The sequence below is a fragment of the Crotalus tigris genome, unplaced genomic scaffold (assembly GCF_016545835.1).
Source record: "Crotalus tigris isolate CLP2741 ecotype Arizona unplaced genomic scaffold, ASM1654583v1 scf7180000020104.566533, whole genome shotgun sequence".
Lineage (NCBI taxonomy): Eukaryota > Metazoa > Chordata > Lepidosauria > Squamata > Viperidae > Crotalus > Crotalus tigris.
The window spans coordinates 369108-392792 of NW_024097859.1; the positions used below are offsets into that span (position 1 = coordinate 369108).

The following is a 23685-nucleotide window of genomic DNA, read 5'->3' on the forward strand; positions in this document are numbered from 1 at the left end:
GTGAATCGCTGCCGTCATTAAATGGACCGTGCGGTTGTGAAGTGAATGCGGCTTCCCCCCTCCCATTGACTTTGCTCGTCGGAAGGTCGCAAAAGGGAGCCAGCTGAACCTCAGGAACGCTGCGACCGTCGTAAATACGAGTCGGTTGCCGAGCGTCTAAATTTTGATCACGTGACCTTGGGATGCTGCGACGGTCGCAAGGGTGAACAGTGGTCGTAGGTCGCTCTTTTCACTGCCGTTGTAACTTTGAACAGTCACTAAATGAAGTAAGTCGAGGACTACAGAATAGAATAGCATAGAATAGAATAAAATAGAATAGAATAGAAAATAGAATAGAAAATAATAGAATAGGAATAGAATAGAACAGAGTAGAGTAGAATAGAATAGAATATAGAATATTGAATAGAATAGAATATTGAATAGAATAGAATAGTGAATAGAATAAGAATATAGAATAGAATAGAATAAGGAATGGAAGAATAGAATAGAATAGAATAGAATAGAATAGAATAGAATAGAATAGAATAGAATAGAAAATAATAGAATAGGAATAGAATAGAACAGAGTAGAGTAGAATAGAATAGAATATAGAATATTGAATAGAATAGAATATTGAATAGAATAGAATAGAATAAGGAATGGAAGAATAGAATAGAATAGAATAGAATAGAATAGAATAGAATAGAATAGAATAGAATAGAATAGAATAAGGAATGGAAGAATAGAATAGAATAGAATAGAATAGAATAGAATAGAATAGAATAGAATAGAATAGAATAGAATAGAGCTGGAAGGGACCTTGGAGGTCTTCTAGTCCAACCCCCTGCTCGGGCAGGAGAACCTATACCGTCTCGTTCAGCATGGGTCCAGTCCAGTGGCACCTCCCAAGCTAAACAGACCCTCCAATGCTGAGCCTGCTGACTCTCCCCCACCCACCAACAAGACCCCCTCTAGTCTGGGGAGGGGGGGCTGTCTCTGCCGTGAGACCCCTGCAAAGTTCAATCTGGGGGAAGGGCGGGGAAGGGGCGGCTTCAGCACATCTGAATGCCAGGTTTCCCAACACCCTCCGGATGCTGGATTTTTAACCTCCAATTGTGGTGGTTGTTGTCGCTCCAGCTACGGCCATTCTTCATTCACAAACTCACAAATCAAACCGTCCCTTTGACACTCTTTCGCAAGCCCCCCCCCCGAAGACCCGGTTTGGTCAGGGGGGCTGCGGAACCCAGTCTGGGATGGGCCCCCTCCCACAGCTCACTTGGCTCTGGGTTCTCGCCAGGGTGGGGGGTGGGGAGGCTGTTGTTTTTTATTTTTTTATATATATATATTTTCTACACTGTGTTTTATTGTAAGCCGCTGTGAGCGAGCAGACAGCTATGAAGATTTTCTAAATAAATGAATACATTTTTAATGGCTGAGTGTGGAATACTTTGAGGAGTGGGGGGGGGTCTTTTGGTCAAAGCCAGGGGTCTTCCAACTTGGCCCTTTGATGACTTGTGGACTTCAACTCCCAGAATTCCCCAGCCAGGATGCTTTAAGTCAGCGGTCTTCCAACTTGGCGCTTTGATTTGTGGACTTCAACTCCCAGAATTCCTCAGCCAGTGTGCCTGGCTGAGGAATTCTGGGAGTTGAAGTCCACAAGTCATCAATGGGCCAAGTTGGAAGACCCCTGGGTTAGAGCATGGTTTGCAAAAAGCCCCATCTCTCACGAATAGTCCTCAAATTATGATCACTGTTGGGGGCCTGAATTTCCGTCGCTAAGCAAAGCCGTGGTTAAGTAAGCGAAGTCTGATTTTATGTCCTTCTTTGCTGTGGTTGTTAACTGAAGCACTGCAGTTGTTAAATGAATCAAGAGATGTTAAACTAATTCCAGCTTCCTGCGTTGACTTTGCTTGTCCGAAGGTCACAAAAGGGGATCACTGCAACCGTCATAAAATAGGAGCCAGTTGCCAAGCATCCCGGATTCTGATCACGTGACCCTGGGGAATGCTGCAACGGTCGTAAGTCTGAAAAACGGTATTAAGTCCCTTTTTTCACTGCCACGGTTACGTTGAGCGGTCACTGAATGAATTGCTGTAAGTCGAGGACTATCTGGTTACCCGGGATGCAAATCTTCATCATATGACTGGGGATGTTGCCAGGGTCATAAGTGCGAGGACTGGTCACAAGTCACATTCCTCAGTGCTGTTGTAACTTCAAACAGCCGCTAAAGCAATGTTTGTATCTCAAAGACTTAGCTGTCCAGTTGTAAGCATGAAAACCGGTCACAAGTCACGTGTTTGAGCTAAAGTCACTAAATGGAACGGTTGTAATCCGAGGACTACCTGCATTGAATTCCCATTCTTGGTTCCGTGTTCAAGAACAGCCACAAAGGCTCCATCAGGAACTTTGAAGGACTGGATAAAGCAGGGGTCCCCAAACCTGGCCACTTTAAAACTGGTGGACTTCAACTCCCAGAATTCCTCAGCCAGCAAAGCTGGCTGAGGAATTCTGGGACTTGAAGTCCACCAGTCTTAAAAGTAGCCAAGCATTCTGGGACTTGAAGTCCACCAGTCTTAAAAGTGGCTAAGCTTGAGGACCCCCGGGATAATGGATGAAAGATTCAAATCTATAACTTTCCCGTAGAGGGATGTGGAACGAACTGCAGTAACCTCCCGAGGACTTGCTCCTAGGATACGCGAGGGAGGAAGCTAATAGTTTGGCTGAACCCTCCGCTGTCCTTGCTTAAAAATCCTGGAAAACTGGGGGAGTGCCAGAAAACTGGAGGAGGAGGAGGACAGACTGGAAGGGAGGAAGAAAGGAAATCTGGGAAAACTGCAAAACGTCCAAAAGTATCCCTGAGCAGCTGCTAAAGAATCCAGCTTGTAAACCTCTTGTAAACCTCCAGTCATCGGCCTAGGCTCCAGCAGGAGTTTGTCCAGATTCAAATTTATAACTTTGCCTTCGGGCAAATAAATCCCTCCTTCCTTTGAATTTGTTTTCTCCCCCCTAGCCTGTAACTTCCTTAATAGAGCACGTTTCCCACCCACCCACCCTTCCCAGTTTGGAACCGGTTCAGAGAAAGAGGACGGTGGGTAACAGAAAGGCAAGATGGTGAAAAGCGATTAAAGTGGATTAAAGCAGCTGCACACCTCAAGGAAGGATGTGGGATGGGGAGACGGGGCCTAAGAAACGGGGGTCCTGCTTTGCGGCAGGATGTGGAATTGCGGGTTTAAGTTCCAGGAAAGGCAGTTCTGATTGAAAGATAGGGGGGGGGGGAAATGGAGCTGGACAAGAGTGGGGGTCTTGAGACCCGTGGCGGGTCCTCTGGGGTGGAGGAGAGGCAGGACAAGCCCCCAGGTAGTCCTTGACTTACAACGGGTGGGGGGGAAGGAAATGGGGCTGTCGGCCAAAGCCGCCTCCATCCCAGGCCGGATCCTTCTGTGGGAAGAAGGTTTTCCAAAGAAGCTTTTGGGGAGGAGAGGACCTGAGCTGTGGGGGGCCGAAAGGCATCTGGCCGGTCAGCCTGGAGCAGGAAAGTAGCCCTTGTAATGCTTTTGATTGCATCCGTTTGGGGAAGGATGGCCGGGCGCAAGGTCAGGGCTTGGCCAGGGGGTCATCCAAGTCAAACAGTTTTTGAGACACTACTAGAAGGTCACTTGTCCGAAACGGTATAGTGTTTCCTGCTTGAGCAGGGAGCTGGACTAGAAGACCTCCAGGGTCCCTTCCAGCTCCGTTCTATTCAACTGATCTGAAAAGGCTGGATCAGTGGACTTGGTCTTAATAATAATAATAATAAAGTTGGAAGGGACCTTGGAGGTCATCTAGTCCAACCCCCTGTTCAGGCACCCACAACTTCTGTTCCACTGAATAATAATAATAATAATAATGATGATGATAATAATAATAATTATGTTGGAAGGGATCTTGGAGGTCATCTAGTCCAACCCCCTGCTCAGGTAGGAAACCCTGTACCATTTCAGACAAATGGCTGTCCAGTCTCTTCTTAAACACTTCCAGTGTTGGAACACTCACCGCTTCTGGAGGCAGGTTGTTAATAAAGTTGGAAGGGACCTTGGAGGTCATCTAGTCCAACCCCCTTCTCAGACAGGAGACCCCATACCATTTCGGACAAAGCGCTGTCCAGTCTCTTCTTAAAGACTTCCAGTGTTGGAGCCTTCACCGCTTCTGGAGGCAGGTAGTTCCACTGGTTAATTGTTCTAACTGTCAGGAAGTTTCTCCTTAGTTCTAGGTTGCTTCTCTCCTTGATGAGTTTCCATCCGCTGCTTCTTGTCTGCCCTTCAGCTGCTTTGGAGAATAGCTTGACTCCCTCTTCTTTGGGGCAGCCCCTGAGATACTGGAACACTGCTATCATGTCCCCCCTAGTCCTTCTTCCACAGGACAGGCACCGAGAACGGCCATCCCTGGCAGATGCCTTCAGGCTCCTTGTCTGAGTCCAGGCGGTGGCCACGCAGGAGGTCTCTGTGGCTTAGCCAGGGTCCCGGGACAGTCAGGCCAACCCTCAGCCTCCCTTAGTGACGAGCTGCCTTGTCCTTCCACAGCAAGCAGCAGGAGAGCGGTGGGACAAGCCCATTGTTGGATTTGGGGACCTCTTATAGCGATACCCCTGCTTCTTTCTAGTCATAAAGTGCCCAAGGTTGGAGACCCCTGCTTTAGGTCACCGTTGTCCTACAGGTGCTTTTTTTTTTTTTTTCCTAAAGGCAACAGGATTTTCCTGGTTGCTTTTTTTTATTTTTTATTTTTTTGTTCCTTGAAAATATTTCTCTTCCCATCCAAGAAGCTTCTTCAGTTCTAATTTCAGTCCCGTCAGAACCGAAGAAGCTTTTGGGATGAGAAGCGAAACGTTTTCAAGGAACAAAAATAAAAGAGCTCTTATGGGGAAAGGAAAAAAAAAACCTTCCTCAAAGGAAGAGGGAGGGATGTGGGTGGACTTCCCTTTGCTGACCTCGGTCTGAGTAGGAGCTGGACCCCCACCCTCCCCTCCTTGCCCTGGGGTGCCTTCATTTGGATCCCAGCCCTGACTGGCTTTGTAATTTCAATTTCTCCTGGGAAGATAATTAGGAGTGGAGATTCAGCCGGGCTCCGTTTGATCTGCTGCCAGGCCAGAGGGGAGATCAGCCGGGAACGTTCCTGCTCCAGTTTGAGCGATCTGCTTGCACCCCAAGTCTCGGAGGGTGACCCCCTGTAACGGGGGAACTCATCGACACCCCCGCCTCCCCATTACATCTCTGTATAGGGTTTCCTGCTTGAGCAGGGGGTTGGACTAGATGACTTCCAAGGTCCCTTCCAACTTTTATTATTATTATTATTTTTATTGTTGTTAATAATAATAATAAAGTTGGAAGGGACCTTGGAGGTCATCTAGTCCAACCCCCTGCTCAGGCAGGTAACCCTATACCATTTCGGACAAATGGCTGTCCAGTCTCTTCTTAAACACTTCCAGTGTTGGAGCATTCACCGCTTCTGGAGGCAGGTTGTTAATAATAATAATAATAATAATGTTGGAAGGGACCTTGGAGGTCATCTAGTCCAAACCCCTGCTCAGGAAGGAAACCCTAGACCATTTCGGACAAATGGCTGTCCAGTCTCTTTTGAAAAACTTTGTTGTCGTTGTTATTGTTATTATTGTTATTGTTGCTGTCCCGCCATGGTCATCTCACCCTCCAGCGAGCAGGACACATTCAGAAGGAACTCATCGACACCCCCCTCCCCATTACATGTCTGACAGGGTATAGGATTTCTTGCTTGAGCAGGGGGTTGGACTAGATGACCTCCGAGGTCCCTTCCATTATTCCGTTCTTATAACGCTGCTTTCCTCAGAGATGGGACCAGATGCTTCTTGTCCTGCCCTCTGGTGCTTTAGGGAATAACCTGACCCCCTCCTCTGCTTTGGGGCAGCCCCTCAGATACTGGAGGCACAGCTTCAGGATCAGAAGCGGGAAGCTGGGCAAGGGGGAAGCGGTGGGAGCGCAACCCAGGTGCGCTTTGGGTGCCATCAGCGCAGCGTCCGTGGCTGGGCGGCTCCTACGCCCGCCGTGGGCAAGGCAGAAAATGACCTTGACGCCAATCTCTTTTCCAAACAGACGTGGGGGAAAGAAAAAAAAGATTTTAATGAATGCCAGTTGGAGAGAGGCCAGCCTTGCTTCCGCTAAACGCAGTGTTTCTCAACCTTGACCATTTTAAGGCATGTGGACTTCAACTCCCAGAATTCACAGCCAGCAATGCTGGCTGTGGAATTCTGGGAGTTGAAGTCCACATGCCTTAAAATGGTCAAGGTTGAGAAACACTGCGCTAAAGAGAGTGTGCCCCCCCCGCCCCCGCCTCCAGCCTTGCCTCCTTCCCCAGTTGGCTGGCTGCCCTTCGGGGTCCCTCTGGCTGAAAATGGCTGCCCCCCCCCCCAGGGGACGGCTCTGAAATGTGGGAGTTTTTAACAAGAGACCGGACAACCGTTTGCCTGAAATGGTCTAGGGCTAGGCCTAGGTTCTCCTGCCTGAGCAGGGGGTTGGATTAGATGACCTCCAAGGCCCCTTCCCAGTCTGTTATTCTGCTATCCTTCCTTCCTTCCTTCCTTCCTTCCTTCCTTCCTTCCTTCCTTCCTTCCTTCCTTCCTTCCTCCCTCACTCCCTCACCACTGGAGGTTTTTAAGAAGAGACTGGACAGCCATTTGTCTGAAATGGTACAGGGTTTCCTCCCTGAGCAGGGGGTTGGACTAGATGACCTCCAAGGTCCCTTCCAAGTCTGTTATTCTGCTATCTTTCTTTCTTTCTTTCTTTCTTTCTTTCTTTCTTTCTTTCTTTCTTTCTTTCTTTCTTTCTTTCTTTCTTTCTTTCTTTCTTTTCTTTCTTTTCTTCCTTCCTTCCCTCCTTCCCTCCCTCCCTCATCACTGGAAGTTTTTAAGAAGAGACTAGACAGCCCTTTGTCTGAAATGGTATAGGGTTTCCTGTCTGAGCAGGGGGTTGGACTAGATGACCTCCAAGTTCCCTTCCAAGTCTGTTACTCTGCTATTTTTCTTCTTTCTTTTTTCCTTCCTTTCTTCCTTCCTTCCTTCCTTCCTTCCTTCCTTCCTTCCCTCCCTCCCTCCCTCCCTGCATCAATGGAACTTTTTAAGAAGAGACTGGACAGCCACTTGTCTGAAAAGATATAGGATTTCCAACCTGAGCAGGGGGTTGGACTAGATGACCTCCAAAGTCCTTTCCAACTCCATTATTGTTATTTATTATCTCCCTCTGTCCCTAACAGAGGTAGGGGGACAGTAGGCTGACCTCAAACCACCCCAATTTGAGCCACGGATTAACTACCTCTGGTCCCCCCCCCCGGGAGAAAGCCAGTCTCCTATCATTTGGGGGGTGGGAGTCTGGACTTAAAGAGACTCCCTGCCCCCCCCCGACCAGTTCTGGGGTATCCTCCATTGATGAGGAAGGGTCTGTTCTTCAGGATGAGTTATGACTTCAGCAATGTTTAAGCATGCAGAGCAGAGCAAAACCACAAGCACCTTTGCTATCAATACAGGTGGTCCTCCACTTACGACCACGACGGAGCCCAAAATTTCTGTGGCTAAGCAAGACAGTGGCTGTGAGTTTTGCTCCCCCCTTTATCGTCTTCCTTGCCACCGGAATCACTGCGATCGTTAAGCGAGTCACACAGTCGTTAAGTGAATCCGGCTCCCCCCCTCATTGACTTTTGCTCATCAGAAGGTCACAAAAGGGGACCTACACAACTGCAACAGTCATAAATACGAGACGTTTGCCAAGTGTCTGGATTTTGATCCCAAGGATGCAGCAAATAGTGTGAAAAAGGGTCATAAAGTCATTTTTCCCAGTGCCGTTGTACGTTTGAAGTCACTAAGTGACCTGTTGTAAGTTGAGGACTACCTGTACAATGCTTCATATCAACCCCCCCCCCAAAAAAAATTGTTCTCTAAAGCAGATCTTTTCAATCACGGGAACGTTAAACCCTACAGACTTCAACTCCCAGAAAGTGATGGAGGTTGAGAGATACTAATTGCAAAGCAGATTCTGATTAGACGTATTTTCTCCACATTAGATTTTGAAGGACTCACACAGCACAGCCAGGCAGAGGTTGTTTGCTTTTGCCAAGGGGGGGGGGGAAGATGGCATTAGGGATCAGGGGCAACAGTCAGACACACCCCCCCACCCCACCCTTGCCAAGGCAGCCTTTGGCCTGGCAATACTGCAAAGCAGATGGTCAGAAACTGGAACGCCATAATCGCCCCCCCCCCCATTTCACATGACACCCCCCCCCCCAAACCCTTGCTGGAGTTTAAAGATTTTGAAAAGAGGGTCTCCCCAGCCCCCAGCCCAAAACCAGGATTGGGCACGGATGAATTCGTCTGAAAAACCGATTCAACCTTTTGAACATGTTTGACTCTCCCTGCGGTTAGTTGTGTCTGTGGTGCCCTTTGCTGTTTTTTTTAAAAAAACCCAGTGATTCTCAACCTTGCCAGCTTGAAGACGGGCGGACTTCAACTCCCAGAATCCCCCAGCCACCCTAGGCAGGCTGGGGAACACTGGGAATTGAAGTCCGCGGGGTTTAAAGTTGCCGAAATGGAGAAACTCTGCTTTAGGGGACAATTTGGGAGGGTGGGGCTTTAACGTGAAGCATTAGTCCTCGGTTTACGGCCATTGGTTTAGTGACTGCTTGTTTAGTGAGCGTTTGTGCCGGCTGGGGAATTCTGGGAGTTGAAGTCTTCAAGCTGGCCAGAGGGAGAAAAAAAATGAGAAAAAGCAAGTCAGTTTAGCTCCTGCAAGTTCAAAGCTTCCCTTTGGTGTCTGTTTTCCTGGGGGGCGGACTAATGCCCCCACACCCCTGGGATGTGGGCAAGGAGGGGTGGGCACCCCAGTCCCATCAGTTGCCCCACGGCCTCACAAAACCCCACCTTGGTTTATCCCCCCCCCATCACCCCATCCTTGACCTTCTTCAAGCCACAGTGGGAAACCGCTGCCCCCTCCCCAGAGACGGTCCCTCCTGGGTGCAGCTGGGGTGGGGGTGGGTGGGCAGGGGTCTCTCCTGCTCCTGCTCTCACCCCTCCCTTTTGGGAGGCGAGGCTTCTTTCGAGCCTGGCTGCGTTTCCACTCTTCCGGGAAGCTGATTGGCAAGTCACAGGTAGGCTGCCACTGCAGGGAGAAGCTCCACCTGACCCCCTCCCACTGCAATGGGGCAGGCAGGGTCTCTCCAACTCCCGTCCTGCCCTCTCTTTGGAAGCTTGGCTGGAGCCTGGCTTGGTTTCCAGGCATCAGGAGGCTGAGTGGCAAGTCACAGGTAGGCTGCCACTGCAGAGGGAGGCTCCACCTGACTCCCCACACCTTACTGCAGCGGAGGCGGGGCAGGGTCTCTCTCTCCGACTCCCTCCCTGCCCCGCCCCGTTTGGAAGCTTGGCTCGAAACGGGCTTGGTTTCCAGCCGTCCGGAGGCTGACTGGCAACTCGCAGATAGGCTGCCACTGCACGGAGAGGTTCCACGCGAGCGCGGAGGATAATGGGGGGGGGTTTCTCTCTCCGGTTTCGACTCCCACCCCTCCCTTCGGGAGCTTGGCTCCACAGGTGGGACTGACCCCGCAAGGGGGGGGGGGCTCCACGCGGGCATCCCCAAGAAGCCCGGGCAGAAGCAACGGCAGCAGCGGCGCCCGCGGGCGCCTTTCCAGTTGGCAGGCAGCGGAGCCCGGCGGGCGGGGTGGGTGGGTGGGGGCGAGACAGGGGGCGGGGAGGGGCGGGAAAGGAGGGGCGGGGCCCGGCCCGGCCCCTCCCCCTCGCCTCCAGCAGCCCGACCCGCGGCGCACACAATAGCGGCGGCGAGCGCGGAGCTCGGCGGCGCTGGGCTGGGGGCGGCGGGGCCTGGGCCGGCCGGGCGGGCGGGCGGGCGGCGGGGCCGGAGGGTCAGCCGGAGCCATGCCGGGCTTCGACTACAAGTTCCTGGAGAAGCCGAAGCGGCGGCTGCTGTGCCCGCTGTGCGCCAAGGCCATGCGGGAGCCGGTGCGCGTCTCCACCTGCGGCCACCGCTTCTGCGACACCTGCCTCCAGGAGTTCCTCAGGTCGGTGGGCGACCCGGGACCCCCAGACGAGCCCCCCCCACGCCCGGGCCCTGGCTCCCCCGGGGCGTGTGCAGAGGGCCCCCCCGCGCTGCCCCAGCGGAGACCCCGGCCCGGGCGAGCTGGCTGGGGAGGGCCCCCCCTCTCCTCTGCCTCTCCGGGCAGGGGGCTGCCTCGGGGCGGGGGGGGGTCGTCGTCGTCGTCTCCTCTTGGCCTGATCGGACGGAGCCCGCGCGTTCCTGCGGGGGTCTCAGCGCGGGGACCCCGCCGGCCCTTCCCACGCGAGGCAACCCCTTCCCCCCCCCTCCAATTGAACCCTGCCCTGTTTGATGCCCGCTGGCCGGGAAACGGCCTCCCCCCTCCCTCCCCCGCGGAAGCATCGCCCGTGTTTGCAGAACTCCGCCGAGCAAAGTTCGGGCCGGGAGAGGGCTGGATCCCAGGGAGGAATTTCTCCCCCCCCCCAGCCATGCTGCCTATCTGGCTCCTTCTCTCTTCTGGGGTTGGGGGTTATTGGGGGGGGAGCGGCTGGGGGCGGGAAGCGGAGTTTAACCCCGAAAGGGGCTGGGGGGCGGGCGGGCGGGCGGGCGCTGACCTGGCCTGCCCAGAAACTCGCCGACTTTCGCTGGTTTCGATGCTTCGGTGCTCCTGGGATGGGAGACCAACAGGAGATGTGCAGGGCGGTGGCTGGACCAGGAAGTCCCCAAGAAAAAGGAACGGGAGGAAGGCTCTGTTTAAGGGACGGCGAGGCTTCCCCCCCCCCGCCGGGATCCTTTTTTTCTCCAATTCAGGTGGGATGTGCAGAATAACAGAGGTGGGGGGGACCCAGGGAGGTCTTCTAGTCCAACCCCCTGCTGTAGCAGGAGACTATCAGGGAGGTCCAGTCTTGGGAAGTTGAAGACTTGGGGACTTCAACTCCCAGAATTCCTCTCAGTCTTCTTCTTGGCTGGGGAATTCTGGGAGTTAAGTCCACAAATCTTCAACTTCCTAAAGTTGGACACACTCGCTCTATGTCCCATTCCGGACAAATGGACGTCCAGTTCTGGACTGAGTCTACATCAGCCAGCAAGTCCACCGGATCTCGGCTCTCGACAAGTCCGAGAAAACAAATAGGTGGGCGGCTGCAGAGAAGGCAGACTCCTGCAAGGGTCTGGGGTCCATGTGGAAGTGTTCCTGGCTATCTTTGGGGCGTGGCGTGGGGGGGCACGTCTGGTTGGCCCCCTTTTCCATCTCAGGAGCCCTGTGTGTTTGTGAAGCAGCGAACTCACTCTTCCGCAGAGATTCTGCTTCGGAATAAGCGCCATAAGCTTTGCAATCTATAATCCCGCCCTTGAGTTGTTGTTTGTTGTTGTTGTTATGTGTGCGCGTGCATGCAGGAGCCCCAAACTCACATAAACACACCACAGGGATCTGGATTATCTGGACAGCCCAGATAGCTTTGTTCCTACTTGGGCTGGGGGCTGATTGAGGAGACCCTTCCCAAATTGGATCATTGGGTTTTAAGTCCACAGTTGCTGGGGGGGGGGTCACCCTGTGCTCACCCCATTTGAAAACGTTGCGTTGGTGGGTGTGGGGAGGGGGGCTGGGAGGGCTGCTGTTTTCCTAGCCTGGAGGGGGTGTCCCCAAGGTGGGTGGGATGAAGAGGGTCTCCCCCCCTCCCGCACGGTGTGGAGACAAAGGCAACCCCGGAAGGAGTGGGGGGGGGCGTCACATAATGGCTGTTTGCCAACCTCAGACACTGGGGGAGCAGCTTTGAAGCCCCCTCTTTGACGGGGGCTGAGTGCAAGCTCCCCCCCCCACTTGCCCTGCCCCAGTTGGAAGCAGCCTTTGATTCCAGGAATGTGCCTGGAGGGAATTAGGGGAGGGGGTGTCTCTCTCCAGCCCCAGCCAAGGCTTAGAAAGGCTTGCTTGCCTGCATATTTTCCCCACTGCTTTGGGGTGGGGTGGGCGAAGTTGCTTGCAGGCCATCCCTCCCTGCAGGGGAGGGGGCTGTGGGAGTGAACCCCCCCCCCAGCCCGGCCTGGGTCCCAGAAGTGAGGGAGGGGTGGGGTTCCTCTTTCTCTCGCCCCCCATCGCCAGTGCTGATGTTACTGCTGTCTCAGCACATTCTCCGGCCCAGGAGTTTAGGGGATTAATTGTTTGCAGCCCCTCCTGCTGGGGGGATTAGCAGCCCCCCCCTCGGCTGTTTAACCCTTGCGCTTCCTCTGGGTTCACGCTGCCCCGACAGGGGATCCCCCAGAAGTCCACAGGCTGGGGGAGGGGGGTCAGGAAGCCCCCAGCCCTGAATAACTAAAGAGAAGAAGGGATTTTACAGAGGCCTCAGCCGGCCCCAAAATTTCTGTGGCTGGAGTGAGACATTGATTAAGTGGGTTCTGCCTCGTTTTGTGACCTTCCTGGCCACGGTTGTTAAGTGAATCACTGCAGTTGTTAAGTGAGACACACGGTTGTTAAGTGCATCTGGCTTCCCCCATCGGCTTTGCTTGTCGGAGGGTCGCCAAAGGGGACCGCGTGACCCCAGAAGGCCGCGACCGTCGTAAATAGGAACCAGTGGCCGGGCGTCTGAATGTCAATCATGTCGCCACGGGGACACAGCAAGCGTCGTAAGTGTGAAAAAGGGCCACGAGTCGTTTTTTTTTTCCCCCAGTACCGTTGTAAGTTTAAATCAGGGGTCTTCCAACGTGGCCCTTGGATGACTGGTGGACTTCAACTCCCAGAATTCCTCAGCCAGGCACTGGCTGAGGAATTCTGGGAGTTGAAGTCCACCAGTCATCCAAGGGCCACGTTGGAAGGCCCCGTGTTTGTGTATTTTCTGTACTACTTCCGCTGCTGGGCTGGTGGTCTTGGACCCCGACGATGAAGTGGGGTGGTGCCCGCAGGCCTTTCTCGCTGGGCTGGCTGTGCCCCCAGCTGTGGGAGGAAGCGGGGGGGGGGGCGCTTGGCCCATGCCCCGCCGGCTGGGAGCCGGGCCAGGGCAGTTGGCGGGCGACCCCTGGGCTTCACACCCATCCAAGTCAGCAGATGGAATGGGGGCTGGCAGACCAAGGTGGGGCAGAGGGCCAACTGGCTGGCATCTGCTGAACAGGTGGGCTCCTTGCCATGTGCCTCCTCCTGGCCAGGTGCCAAGCCCCCTCCCCCCTCCCCCTAGCTCCTTCCATGCAGGCCCCACCCAGTTCAGCTGCAGCCCACCGCCTTGGCGCCTCCCCGGGGGCTGCACTCCTCCATAACTTCTTGGCAGGTAGCATAAATGCCCTGGGCAGCTTTGTGCCTGGGCTGCCACTTCCCCTGATTAATAATAATAATAGTAAAGTTGGAAGGGACCTTGGAGGTCATCTAGTCCAACCCCCTGCTCAGGCGGGAAACCCTATAGTCCCATTTCGGACAAATGGCTGTCCAATCTCTTCTTGAAAACTTCCAGTGTTGGAGCATTCACCGCTTCTGGAGGCAGGTGGTTCCACTGGTTAATTGTTCTGATTAAGGAGGATCCCCTTGCAGAGGGCTCTGGATGGGGGGGGGCAGAAAGGAAACCGGGGAGTCTGGGGGTTGCCAGGAGCCCCAGAGCGGAGTGAATCGGGCACCCTTCTTGCCAGGATGGAATCTGATCAAGGAGAGAAGCAACCTGGAACTAAGGAGAAACTTCCTGACAGTGAGAACAATTAACCAGCGGAACTCCTTGCCTCCAGAAGCGGTGAATGCTCCAACACTGGAAGTTTTTAAGAAGGGACTGGACAGCCATTTGTCTGGAATGGTGCAGGGCAGGGGTAGGCAACCTGGGCTCTTTTAGGACTCGTGGACTTCAACTCCCAGCTGGCTGAGGAATTCTGGGAGTTGAAGTCCACGAGTCCTAAAAGAGCCCAGGTTGCCTACCCCTGGTGTAGGGTCTCCTGCTTGAGCAGGGGGCTGGACTAGATGATCTCCAGGGTCCCTTCCCACTCTATTATTCTGATTGGCGGAGGGAGGGTGAGTCAGGGTTTGCGCTGTTGGCACCCGGTGCCAGAGTGACCTTTGCCCAGCGTCTGCTCAGCTGGACTTCCCGCAAGAGGCGGGTTGTGTTGGCATTGTGGTGGGGAGGGGGTGTGAGGCAGAGGGAGGGGGGCTTTGCAGAAGGACCCCACCTGAATCCCGGACAAACATCACACAGTCAGTCCCTGACTTACGGCAGTTCATTTAGTGACTGTTCAAAGTTACAACAGCACTGAATCAAATGACTTAGGACTGTTTCTCCCGCTTAATGACCGTCGCAGCCTCCCTGTGGTCACCTGGTGCTTGGCAACTGACTCATATTTATGACGGTCACAGCATCCCGGGGTCGCCTGGCCTTTTGGGGGCTTCTGACAAGTAGAGTCAACGGGGAAGCCATTTAACAATCATGTTCTTAGCCGAACAGTGGCCATGATTTGCTTAACGACGGCGGTAAGAAAGGTCGCAAAGTGAGGCAAAACTGACAACTGTCTTGCTCAGTTCTGGTCGTAAGTCCGAGGACTGCCCGTATAAAAATAAATTGGGGTGGCTAGGTTTTCCCGGGGGGGGGGGCAGCCTTCTCTTAGAACCTGCAGCTGCAGGAGCACTTTATCGGAGGACATCCAGTCCTCGGCTTACAACCGTGATGGAGTCTGGCCATTAAAGCCGTGACGGTCACAAAGGGCTCACTCACGTGACCGACCTGATTTTACAACCCTTCTTTGTGACAGTTGTTAAGCGAAATGATTGTTTACTTTGGGCCATTTTGGGGAGTTGAAGCCCACAAAAAAAAAAATCTTGGGGAACACGATCAGAAGCGACTTTTTTTCAGTGTCGTCACTAAATGAAGCATTGTAAATTGAGGACCGCCAGCTTTCTCTTGCCTGGCAATGCAGCCATGCAGGCAGGGAACTTGGCACATCGGCCACCTTGAAGGTGGGCACGGCAAGTCCTGGGCATCGGAACTGCCCCCCCCATGCCAGTTGGGTCTGTTTATTCTGAGCTGCGCAGAAGCCACGTCCGTTGTGTTGTTGTTAAGCAATCTTTGTCTTGCCCGTTGCGCTGTTGTTAGGCCGTGGTCGGGGGAGGCGGAGCCAAGGAGGCTGGTGGGTCTCAAATGGCTTGGCCAATGGCAGCCGGGGATCCCTTGACCTGCAGCTGAGCCATTAAAACCAGCCAGCCGCCAGCAGGATCCCCCTGTGGGAAAAGTTGCGTGTCGGTTGTGGCTGCGGAGAAAAGGGTTTCCCGCTCAGTTAAGCTGACACCATCGCAAAAGCCACAGAAATGTGGAGTTTCCCAATCAAAATCACAGGTGGGGGAAACAAAACATTCTAGTCCTCAGTGTCATAATCCCTGCACCCTCCAGGGCGGGCACGAAGCGCTTCCAGGCCAGGGCATTGGGACAGAGGAGCCTGCGGTTGGGGGGGGACGGCTTTGTCCCCTGGGCGGTGGGTATCGGGGCCGTCCTGGCACAGAGCAAGGTGGGCAAAATCTTTTGGGGGCCCGAACTGGACGGCCACGTTGCTGTCCTGGAGGCGAATCTTACCCTGCGCCTGGCCGTTCAATCTCCTGTTTCCTCCCGCAGTGAAGGCGTTTTCAAGTGTCCGGAGGATCAGCTGCCCCTGGATTACGCCAAGGTGAGCCCCGTGCTGGCCAAGGCTCTGCTGGGGGGGGGCCGGGGGGGTGATTTTGCCCCTCTTGGCAACTTCTGACCTGCTTCCTCCCCATTCTGCCCGCCTCTCTCTCCCTCCTGGGCTGGTCAGTCCAGGCAGGAATGACCGGAAGGCCCTGATGACCATGACAGGAATAATGGGGAGAGGGCTGCAGGGAGGGGGGGGGCTGGAAGGGGAGGGGAGGGGCTGCCTGGCTGGGCAGGGCTTTGCCTCTGAGCTCCAGTGAGGATGGGATCTGGATGGGCTTTGGTGGTGTCCAAAGGGATGGGTGGAAGGGAAGGAGGAAAGGAAAGGAAAAGGAAAGAGGAAGGAGGGAGAGAAAGGAGGAAGGGGGAGAGATGGAGGAAGGAGGGAAGGAGAAGGAAGGGAGGAAGAAGAGGGAGGAGGGAAGGAAGAGAGGGAGGAGGGAAGGAAGGAGAAGGAGGGAGGGAAGAAAAAAGGAAGAGGGAGGAAGGAAAGAAGGAAAGTAGGGAGGGAGGAAGAAGAGAGGATGGAAGGAAAAAAGGGAGAAGGAGGGAGGGAGGAAAGGAGGAAGAAGGAAGGAAGGAAGGACAAACAGACAGAGGGGGAGGATAAAGAGAACAGGAAGGGAGGAAGGATGGAAAGAAAGAAAAAAGGAAGGAAAGAAGGAAGGACAGAAAGACAGAGAGGGAGGGAGGGAGGATAAAGAGAGAACAGGAAGGAAGGATGGAAAGAAAGAAAAAGAAGGAAGGAAGGATGGAAAGAAAGAAAAAGAAGGAAAGAAGGAAGGACAGAAAGACAGGGAGGGAGGGATAAAGAGAGAACAGGAAGGAAGGATGGAAAGAAAGAAAAAGGAAGGAAGAAAGGATAGAAAGAAAGAAAAAGAAGGAAGGAAGGAAGGACAAAAAGACAGAGAGAGGGAGGATAAAAAGAACAAGGACGGAGGGAGGAAGGAAAGAAGGAAGGAAGGAGCCAGCCCCACCTGAGACCCCCCTAAGAGCCCCCCTTCGCCCTCCAGATTTACCCAGACCCCGAACTGGAGGCCCAGGTGTTGGGCCTGAGCATCAGGTGCATCCACAGTGAGGAGGGCTGTCGCTGGAGTGGGACCATCCGCCATTTGCAGGTGAGCTGCCCGCTGCCCCCTCCTCCTCCTGCTCGGGGGGGGGGTTGGGGCTGAAGGGAAGGGGGGGTCCCAGCCGGCCCTCCTCCCGCCTCGGAGTGACCCCCTCCTCCCCCTCCTCCCCCCTGGTCCAGGCCCACCTGGGCACCTGCAGCTTCAACGTGGTGCCCTGCCCCAACCGCTGTGGGGCCAAGCTGAGCCGCCGCGACCTGCCCCCCCACCTGCAGCACGACTGTCCCCAGAGGCACCTCCAGTGCGAATTCTGCCGAGCCGACTTCACGGGGGAAGCCTTTGAGGTGAGTGGGGGGCAACTGAGGGCGGGGAGGGGGGACCAGGAGGAGCTTCGGTGAAGGTGCAGCTGCCATAGGTTGTCCCTGGGGGGGGGGTCTTAAACAAACAACCCTGCAGTTGTGCGGCCCTGCCTGGCCTGCGGGTGTGTTGGGGAGGGTGTGAGCCACAATCGCAGCCTTTGTGCAGGAGGCAACGGGGGGGGCCAGGCCTTCTGCCCTGAATGTCCTCCCCTCCTGTGCACACCGGCTGGGGGGTGGGGGGGCAGGTGCCCCGTGGCTGCTGGGGAGGGGCTTCCAAGGGGTCAGCTGCGTCTCTCTCCCTCCCTCCCTCTCTTCTCTGGGGGTGTCACGTGACAGCCCCGTCATGCATGTGAGAGTTAGTGGCCTGAATTTTGATCAGGTGACCCCGGGGATCGTAAGTGGGGAATATCACTGTTTGCAGGGCTGTTGTAACTGTGAACGGTCACTAAATGAACTGTCATAAGTCAACGGCTGCCTGTAGTGCAGTGGTTCTCAACCTGTGGGTTGGGGTCGAACGACCATTTCATGGGGGTCGCCAAACAATGCAGTCCGCCATTTTTTCCCCTTTTTCTTAGCTGTGCTACTCCCTTTTATTCTATTGGCTTTCGAAAGCCAATAGAATAGACTCTCTTGAATAGAGTCTAATTCTATTGGCTTTCCAAAGCCAATAGGAATCGTCCAGACTGTCTCTGCCCTGCTGAGCCTGCCACGGAGACTTCCCAGCTCCCATTTTCTCCATCCACCTGGGCATTTCCTGGTGGCCTCCCCTCCTCCTGCTTTTCCTCCAAAGTCCTGGCTTGGAAGATCTGGGGAGCAGGACCCCCCCCCCGGCTCACTCTTCCCTTTCTCCAATTTCTCCCCCCCTCCCCTCCCTTTCCAGAACCACCAGGGGGTCTGCCCCCAGGAGAGCGTCTACTGCGAAAACAAGTGTGGGGCACGCATGATGCGCCGTCTGCTGTCGCAGCACATGCTGGCCGAGTGTCCGAAGCGCACGCAGCCCTGCAGCTACTGTGCCAAGGAGTTCCTCTACGACACCATCCAGGTGGGTCACGGGGGCCCCCGAAGGGCACACTGGCCTTTTGGGGGACGGGAGGCAGCTGGGGGGGACGCCCCCTGCTTGGTTAAGGGGGGGGCTGCGTGTGACACGCTGAGCCCCCACACGGGTGGGCTCTGGGAATGCCCTCATCCCGACTGCAGGGCCTTTGTGGCCCAAGGAACCTGGCTACAGAAAAGATTGGGGGGCATGTCTGTGGGGGGGGATTTGGGGGGCTCAAGGAGAGGGTCCCTTTGCATCCTGCTGCATAAGGCTCCCCCCCCCCGAGCAGCCACGTAGGGTGGGGGGGAGCTGGCTTGGTCTTTTGTTGCATCCCCACTTGGCCTTTGAGACTTCACGGGGTTCTCCCCAAATACTCGGGGGGGGGGGTGTAGCTCCTCCTGAGCAGCACTTGCAGAGTAGAGCTTCACTGCGGAAGGGCAGTCTACCTCTAAACCACAGAAGAAAGGCACATGCCAGTTGCCCTATTTGCCACATGGCCACAGGGGTGCCGCAACAGTCAGACGTGTGAAAAATAGCCTAAATCACTTTCTGGCAGTGCCGTTGTCACTTCAAACCGTCACTAAATGAATGGTTGTAAGCCGAGGACTTCCTGTAATCCGGCAGACGCTGCGCTGTGCCTTTTCCTCCCTCTCCAGAACCACGAGTACCAGTGCCCCCGCTACCCCGTGCCCTGTCCGAATCAGTGCGGAGTCCCCAACATCGCCCGCGAGGACTTGAGCGGGCACCTGAAGGACAGCTGCTCCACCGCCCTGGCTCTCTGCCCCTTCAAGGAGGCCGGCTGCAAACACCGGGTAAGCCTGCCCCCCCCCGCCTTCCCCAGAGCTGGCTAAGGACCCCATGCCCCCCCCCCGCCTGCCCTTGCCGGCTCCCTCAGCTGCCAGCTGCAGCCCCGTCTGGCCACCATGAACCTGTTCTGTCCCAGACTATAGCCGTCTTTGTTAAATGCACAAGGAAAACCCCCTTTTGAGAAATAGGCTGGAGACTCAGAAGAAAACAAAATATTGGTAACACACCTGCCAAATGGTCCAAAAACAAAAGCAACAAAACACAGTCCAAAGGGAGGCAATTGTCCACACGAAACACGATGCAAAACAAGGAGGTAGTCACTGGCAACACCAACAGAACATGATCCCATGAAGTACTTTGCAATGGTTGCCTTCAGCAACCAGCACCACCCACACCTTCCCTTTTTATACAGCAGCCCCAAGGTGTGGCTTCTCAGTGCCTTCTCCTCCGCCCTTGGAGTTGCCGTAGTGACTCCCTCTGACCTGCTCTAGTTAACTGCCTTCCTTTAGGAGCGTCTCTAATGACGTCCAGCTGTGAGTCCTCAGAGTCTGACTCATCTTCCCCACACAGCTGTGTCTCATCCTGACCACGATTGGAGAGGCCAGGCTCTTCATGAGATTGTGAGTCTTGTAACTCATCAGAGCCTCCCTCCAAGTCTTATTAGAATTTTATGCAGGATCTCTTCTTCCGTTGGGGTTTCCTTGTTCCTCCAATTTTGAGCAAAAACCAGCCTGGAGGCCGTTAAAATGTGTAGCATTAAATAAAATACGCCTTTGTCATGTTTTTGCGTAGTTAAACCTAATAGAAAGAGTTCTGGTTTTGGTTCTACGGCTTGCTCTAATATTTCTTCCAACCATATTTTAATCCTGTTCCAAAAATCACGAGCTCGCGTGCATTCCCACCACATATGATAGTAAGTTCCACTTTTCAAATTGCATTTCCAACATTTAGGGGAGACATTGGTATACATTTTAGACAATCTTGTGGGTGGGAGATGCCATCTATAAAACATTTTGTAAAGGTTCTCTTTGTAAGAGGTGGCCAAAGTAAGCTTCTTGTTTCTTGCCCATAGTTCTTGCCATATATGCAGATCAAAATTAAGACCAAAATCCGTACTCCAATTCAACATAGTCACTTTTACTTGTTCCTCGTACGTTGCCTGATCTAGCAAATAATAGTATAGTTTTTTAATCATTTTATCCTCCGACCCCAAAATTATTTTATCCAATTCTATTGGTTCTAATTTAATACCTAACTCTTTTTTGTCTTTCCGATATCTTGCCTGCAGTTGCAGGTATGCCCACCATTCTAATTCTATCCCTTCATCGTGGATGGTTTTCCTGGATTTCAATTCCCCTCTTTCATCTAAAATATTTTTATATGTTATGATCTTGTCTAATTGAGTAAATTTTGGGTGTACATATATTTCTAACGGTGAGATCCAACTAGGTACTTGGATATAATTTGGTTGCCAAATTTTTGTCCATACATCAATAAGAGCTTGCCTAATATAGTGACTTCGAAAATATTTATGTACTTTATATTTATGATCCCATAATATGGCATGCCATCCTATTTGTAGGTCATGGCCCTCCAGACACAATAGTCTCCTATTTTTTAGTAATATCCAATCTCTTACCCATACTAATGCTGCGGCCTGGTAATATTTCTCCAAGTCTTGATGACTTTCCAAACCCCTCTTCCTCCTCTGATTCCCCAGATTCAGCTGCCGGGTCCACTGGCTGGCATGGACTCACAACAGAACCTCGGCACGGAATCCATTTTTATTTTGATTTCCCCCGACTTCTTGCTCTGCTTTGCTCCCGTGGGAGAGCGGGACGTGGAAACGCTCTCTGTGCTGTGCCCACTGTAGTGCCACCTCTCTGGAGGAGCAGGCGGGAGGGGGTTTCCATGGCCAAGGCTGGCAAGCCACCAGATGGTAGGGGGGGGGGTGTTGTCTGGCTTGGGGCAGAGACCCTCACTTCAGTTGTGCGTGCACCAAGCTAAAGCACGGGGGCAGAGGAGTGCCGGATCCCTCCAGGGCAGTGGTTCTCAACCTTTTTAATGCCGCGACCCCCCCCCCAACCGGTCGTAAGTCGAGGACTACTCAACCGGTCGTAAGTCAAGGACTACTCAACTGGTGCAGCACCGTTTGCAGAATGAAATGGTCGTTCGACCCCAAATGGGGTCCCGACCCACAGTTGAGAACCACTGCACTACAGGCAGCCGTTGACTTACGACAGTTCATTTAGTGACCGTTCAGTTTAGTGACCACTCAGGTGACCCTGAGGACACAGATAAACCTCCAGGTGGCCTCACTGACTCTCTAAAACAGTGGTTCTCAACCTTTTTAATGCCGCAAACCCCCCCCCAACCGGTCGTAAGTCGAGGACTACTCAACTGGTGCAGCACTGTTTGCAGAATGGGACTTTTGGCGGGCTCAGCAGGGCAGAGACAACCTGGACAATTCCTATTGGCTTTGGAAAGCCAATAGAATTAGACTCTATTCAAGGGAGTCTATTCTATTGGCTTTCAAAAGCCAATAGAATAAAAGGGAGTAGCACAGCTAAGGAAAAGGGGGATAAAAATGGCAGACTGCGTTGTTTGGCGACCCCCGTGAAATGGTCGTTCGACCCCAAATGGGGTCCTGACCCACAGGTTGAGAACCGCTGCTCCAGGGGAACCTGGCGCTGCCTCTCTGTATACCCGGCCACTTCTAGTCGCCTCTCTCTCCTCTCCCAGTGCCCCAAAGTGTCCCTGGGCCGCCACCTGGATGAGAACACCAAGCTGCACCTGGGCCTGATGTGCGCGCTGGTGGCCCGCCAGCGCCAAGAGCTGGTCGAGCTGCGCCGTGAGGTGGAGGAACTGGCGGTGGGCAGTGACGGCGTACTAATCTGGAAGATCGCCGATTATGCCCGGAAGCTGCAGGAGGCCCGGCTACGGAGCAATTACGAGTCCTTCAGCCCCCCCTTCTACACCCACCGGTACGGCTACCGGCTGCAGGTGTCCGTCTTCCTGAACGGCAACGGCAGCGGCGAAGGCAGTCACCTTTCGGTCTACATCCGAGTGCTGCCTGGCCAGTACGACAACCTGCTGGAGTGGCCCTTCGCCTACCGGGTCACCTTCTCGCTGCTGGACCAGAGCGACCCCTCGCTCTCCAAGCCCCAGCACATCACCGAGACCTTCCTGCCGGACCCCGCCTGGAAAAACTTCCAGAAGCCCGGCACGGGGCGCACCTCCCTGGACGAGAGTCTGCTGGGCTTCGGGTACCCCAAGTTTATCTCGCACGAGGATATCAAGAAGCGCAACTACGTGCGCGACAACGCCGTCTTCATCAAGGCCTTGGTGGAGATCCCCCCCAAGATCATTTCCTGAGGGGGCGGGAGGCCGGGGGACGGAGGGGTGCTGGGGGTGAACGCCGCCCCCCAACTCTGGGTTTCCCCCACTTTGGAAAAACAGTTCTGCTTTTTTTCTGACCCGCCTCTCTGCTTCGGGTTGACCCCCCCCTCCCTTCATTGAAATGGTGCTAATTGCTGCGGGTTCGGGCCCGAGTCCAGCCTGGCTTGAGGAGCAGGGGGGGGGTCACTTTCTTCCCAGGAGCAGCTGGGCTGCCTCTGGGGGGGTCCCCCCATCTTCTTCCCAAGCACCTTTTGGGGTCTGCAAATACCAGCCGTGCGCTGGGCAACTTCAGGAAACCTGTCGGGCGAGGGGGGGTGTGCAGACCGGATCAGGGTCTTCCAGATGTGCACGGTGCCCCTATGAGCACTGCTCCCCCTTTCCGGGGAGCAGCTGGGGAGGGGTTGAAAGCCAGCTCCCCAATTCTTCCGTTGGGGCCCACCTTTGGACTGCTGGCCTGGACCTGTCCAGAGACCGGTGTGGAGGGGTGGTGGAGCTCCCCCTGGCCAGCACTCAAGAGCCATATTGTTGCCCGCTGGGGGGTCCTTTTGCCAGTGGGGGGGGGGCTGCCCACCAGCTGTAGCTGCAATCGCTACTCTTTGTCTCCCTTTTTTGGAGTTACCTTTTTTTCTGTCTTTTTAATAAACCATTTCTTGTATTTATTAATGGGGCTTGATTGATGGGTGGCCTCACGCCTCAGCTGTGGCACAAAGGCCAGAAAGAGGAGGAGGGGCAGGATTAGCCCCCCCCCCATACACACATACACAGCATAGCCATGTCCTCTCCTCCTCCTGGGAATTTGGAGGGGGCAGGGAGAAACCCCCCCCCCCGTTTAGTTTTAAGCTGCCTGGTCTATCTTACTAGAGAAGTGGAGGTTTGTGGAGTAGAGGAGGAGTAGAGGAGGAGGAGGTTTGTGGAGTAGAGGAGGAGGAGGAGCAGGAGGAGGAGAACTGTGGCGTCCTTGGTGCTGTTTGAGCCGGCTGGTTTTCTTGCAGACGTTTCATGACCCATCATCAGTGCTAGAAGGGAGGGGGGATTGTGGAGAGGGGGGGAGGAGGAGAAGGAAGAGGAAGAGGAGGAGGGGAAGAGGAAGGAATGAAGGGGGGAAGAGGCAGAGGAGAGAGAAGAGGATTCTGGAGTCTTTATTGATCTCTGAGCTGGGTGGTTTTCTTGCAGACGTTTCATGACCCATCTAGGGAACATCTTCAGTGCTAGAAGGGGGTGGAGGTGAAGAGAAGAGGAAGGGGGGGGGACTGGGGGGGTCTTTGCTGCTCTCTCATCTTGGTGGTTTTCTTGCAGGCGTTTTGTGACCCAACTAGGTAACGTCATCAGTGCTACTTCTCTGCCTATGAATCCTCTCTGCCGGTGACCCCCCCCCTTTGCAGG

At 54.2% G+C, this 23685-nt stretch overlaps 1 protein-coding gene across 1 annotated transcript; it reads left to right on the plus strand.

The window, feature by feature from the left end:
• Nucleotides 1–9901: 9901 nt before the first annotated feature.
• Nucleotides 9902–22965, plus strand: TRAF4 (TNF receptor associated factor 4). The gene is made up of 7 exons (XM_039365540.1): nucleotides 9902–10044; nucleotides 15581–15632; nucleotides 16648–16752; nucleotides 16884–17045; nucleotides 17941–18102; nucleotides 18753–18908; nucleotides 21646–22965. Exons 1-7 carry the CDS (start codon nucleotides 9902–9904, stop codon nucleotides 22276–22278), a joined length of 1413 nt encoding a protein of 470 aa, XP_039221474.1. The 3' UTR covers nucleotides 22279–22965.
• Nucleotides 22966–23685: the final 720 nt, after the last annotated feature.

What these genes read in the sequence shown, in the direction of transcription:
- TRAF4 (XM_039365540.1), top strand. Translation starts at nt 9,902, where the DNA reads ATGCCGGGCTTCGACTACAAGTTCCTGGAGAAGCCGAAGCGGCGGCTG. An exon ending in GGACCATCCGCCATTTGCAG is followed by an intron (nt 16,753 to 16,883) that starts GTGAGCTGCCCG and finishes CCCCTGGTCCAG; the next exon opens with GCCCACCTGGGCACCTGCAG. An exon ending in TCACGGGGGAAGCCTTTGAG is followed by an intron (nt 17,046 to 17,940) that starts GTGAGTGGGGGG and finishes CTCCCTTTCCAG; the next exon opens with AACCACCAGGGGGTCTGCCC.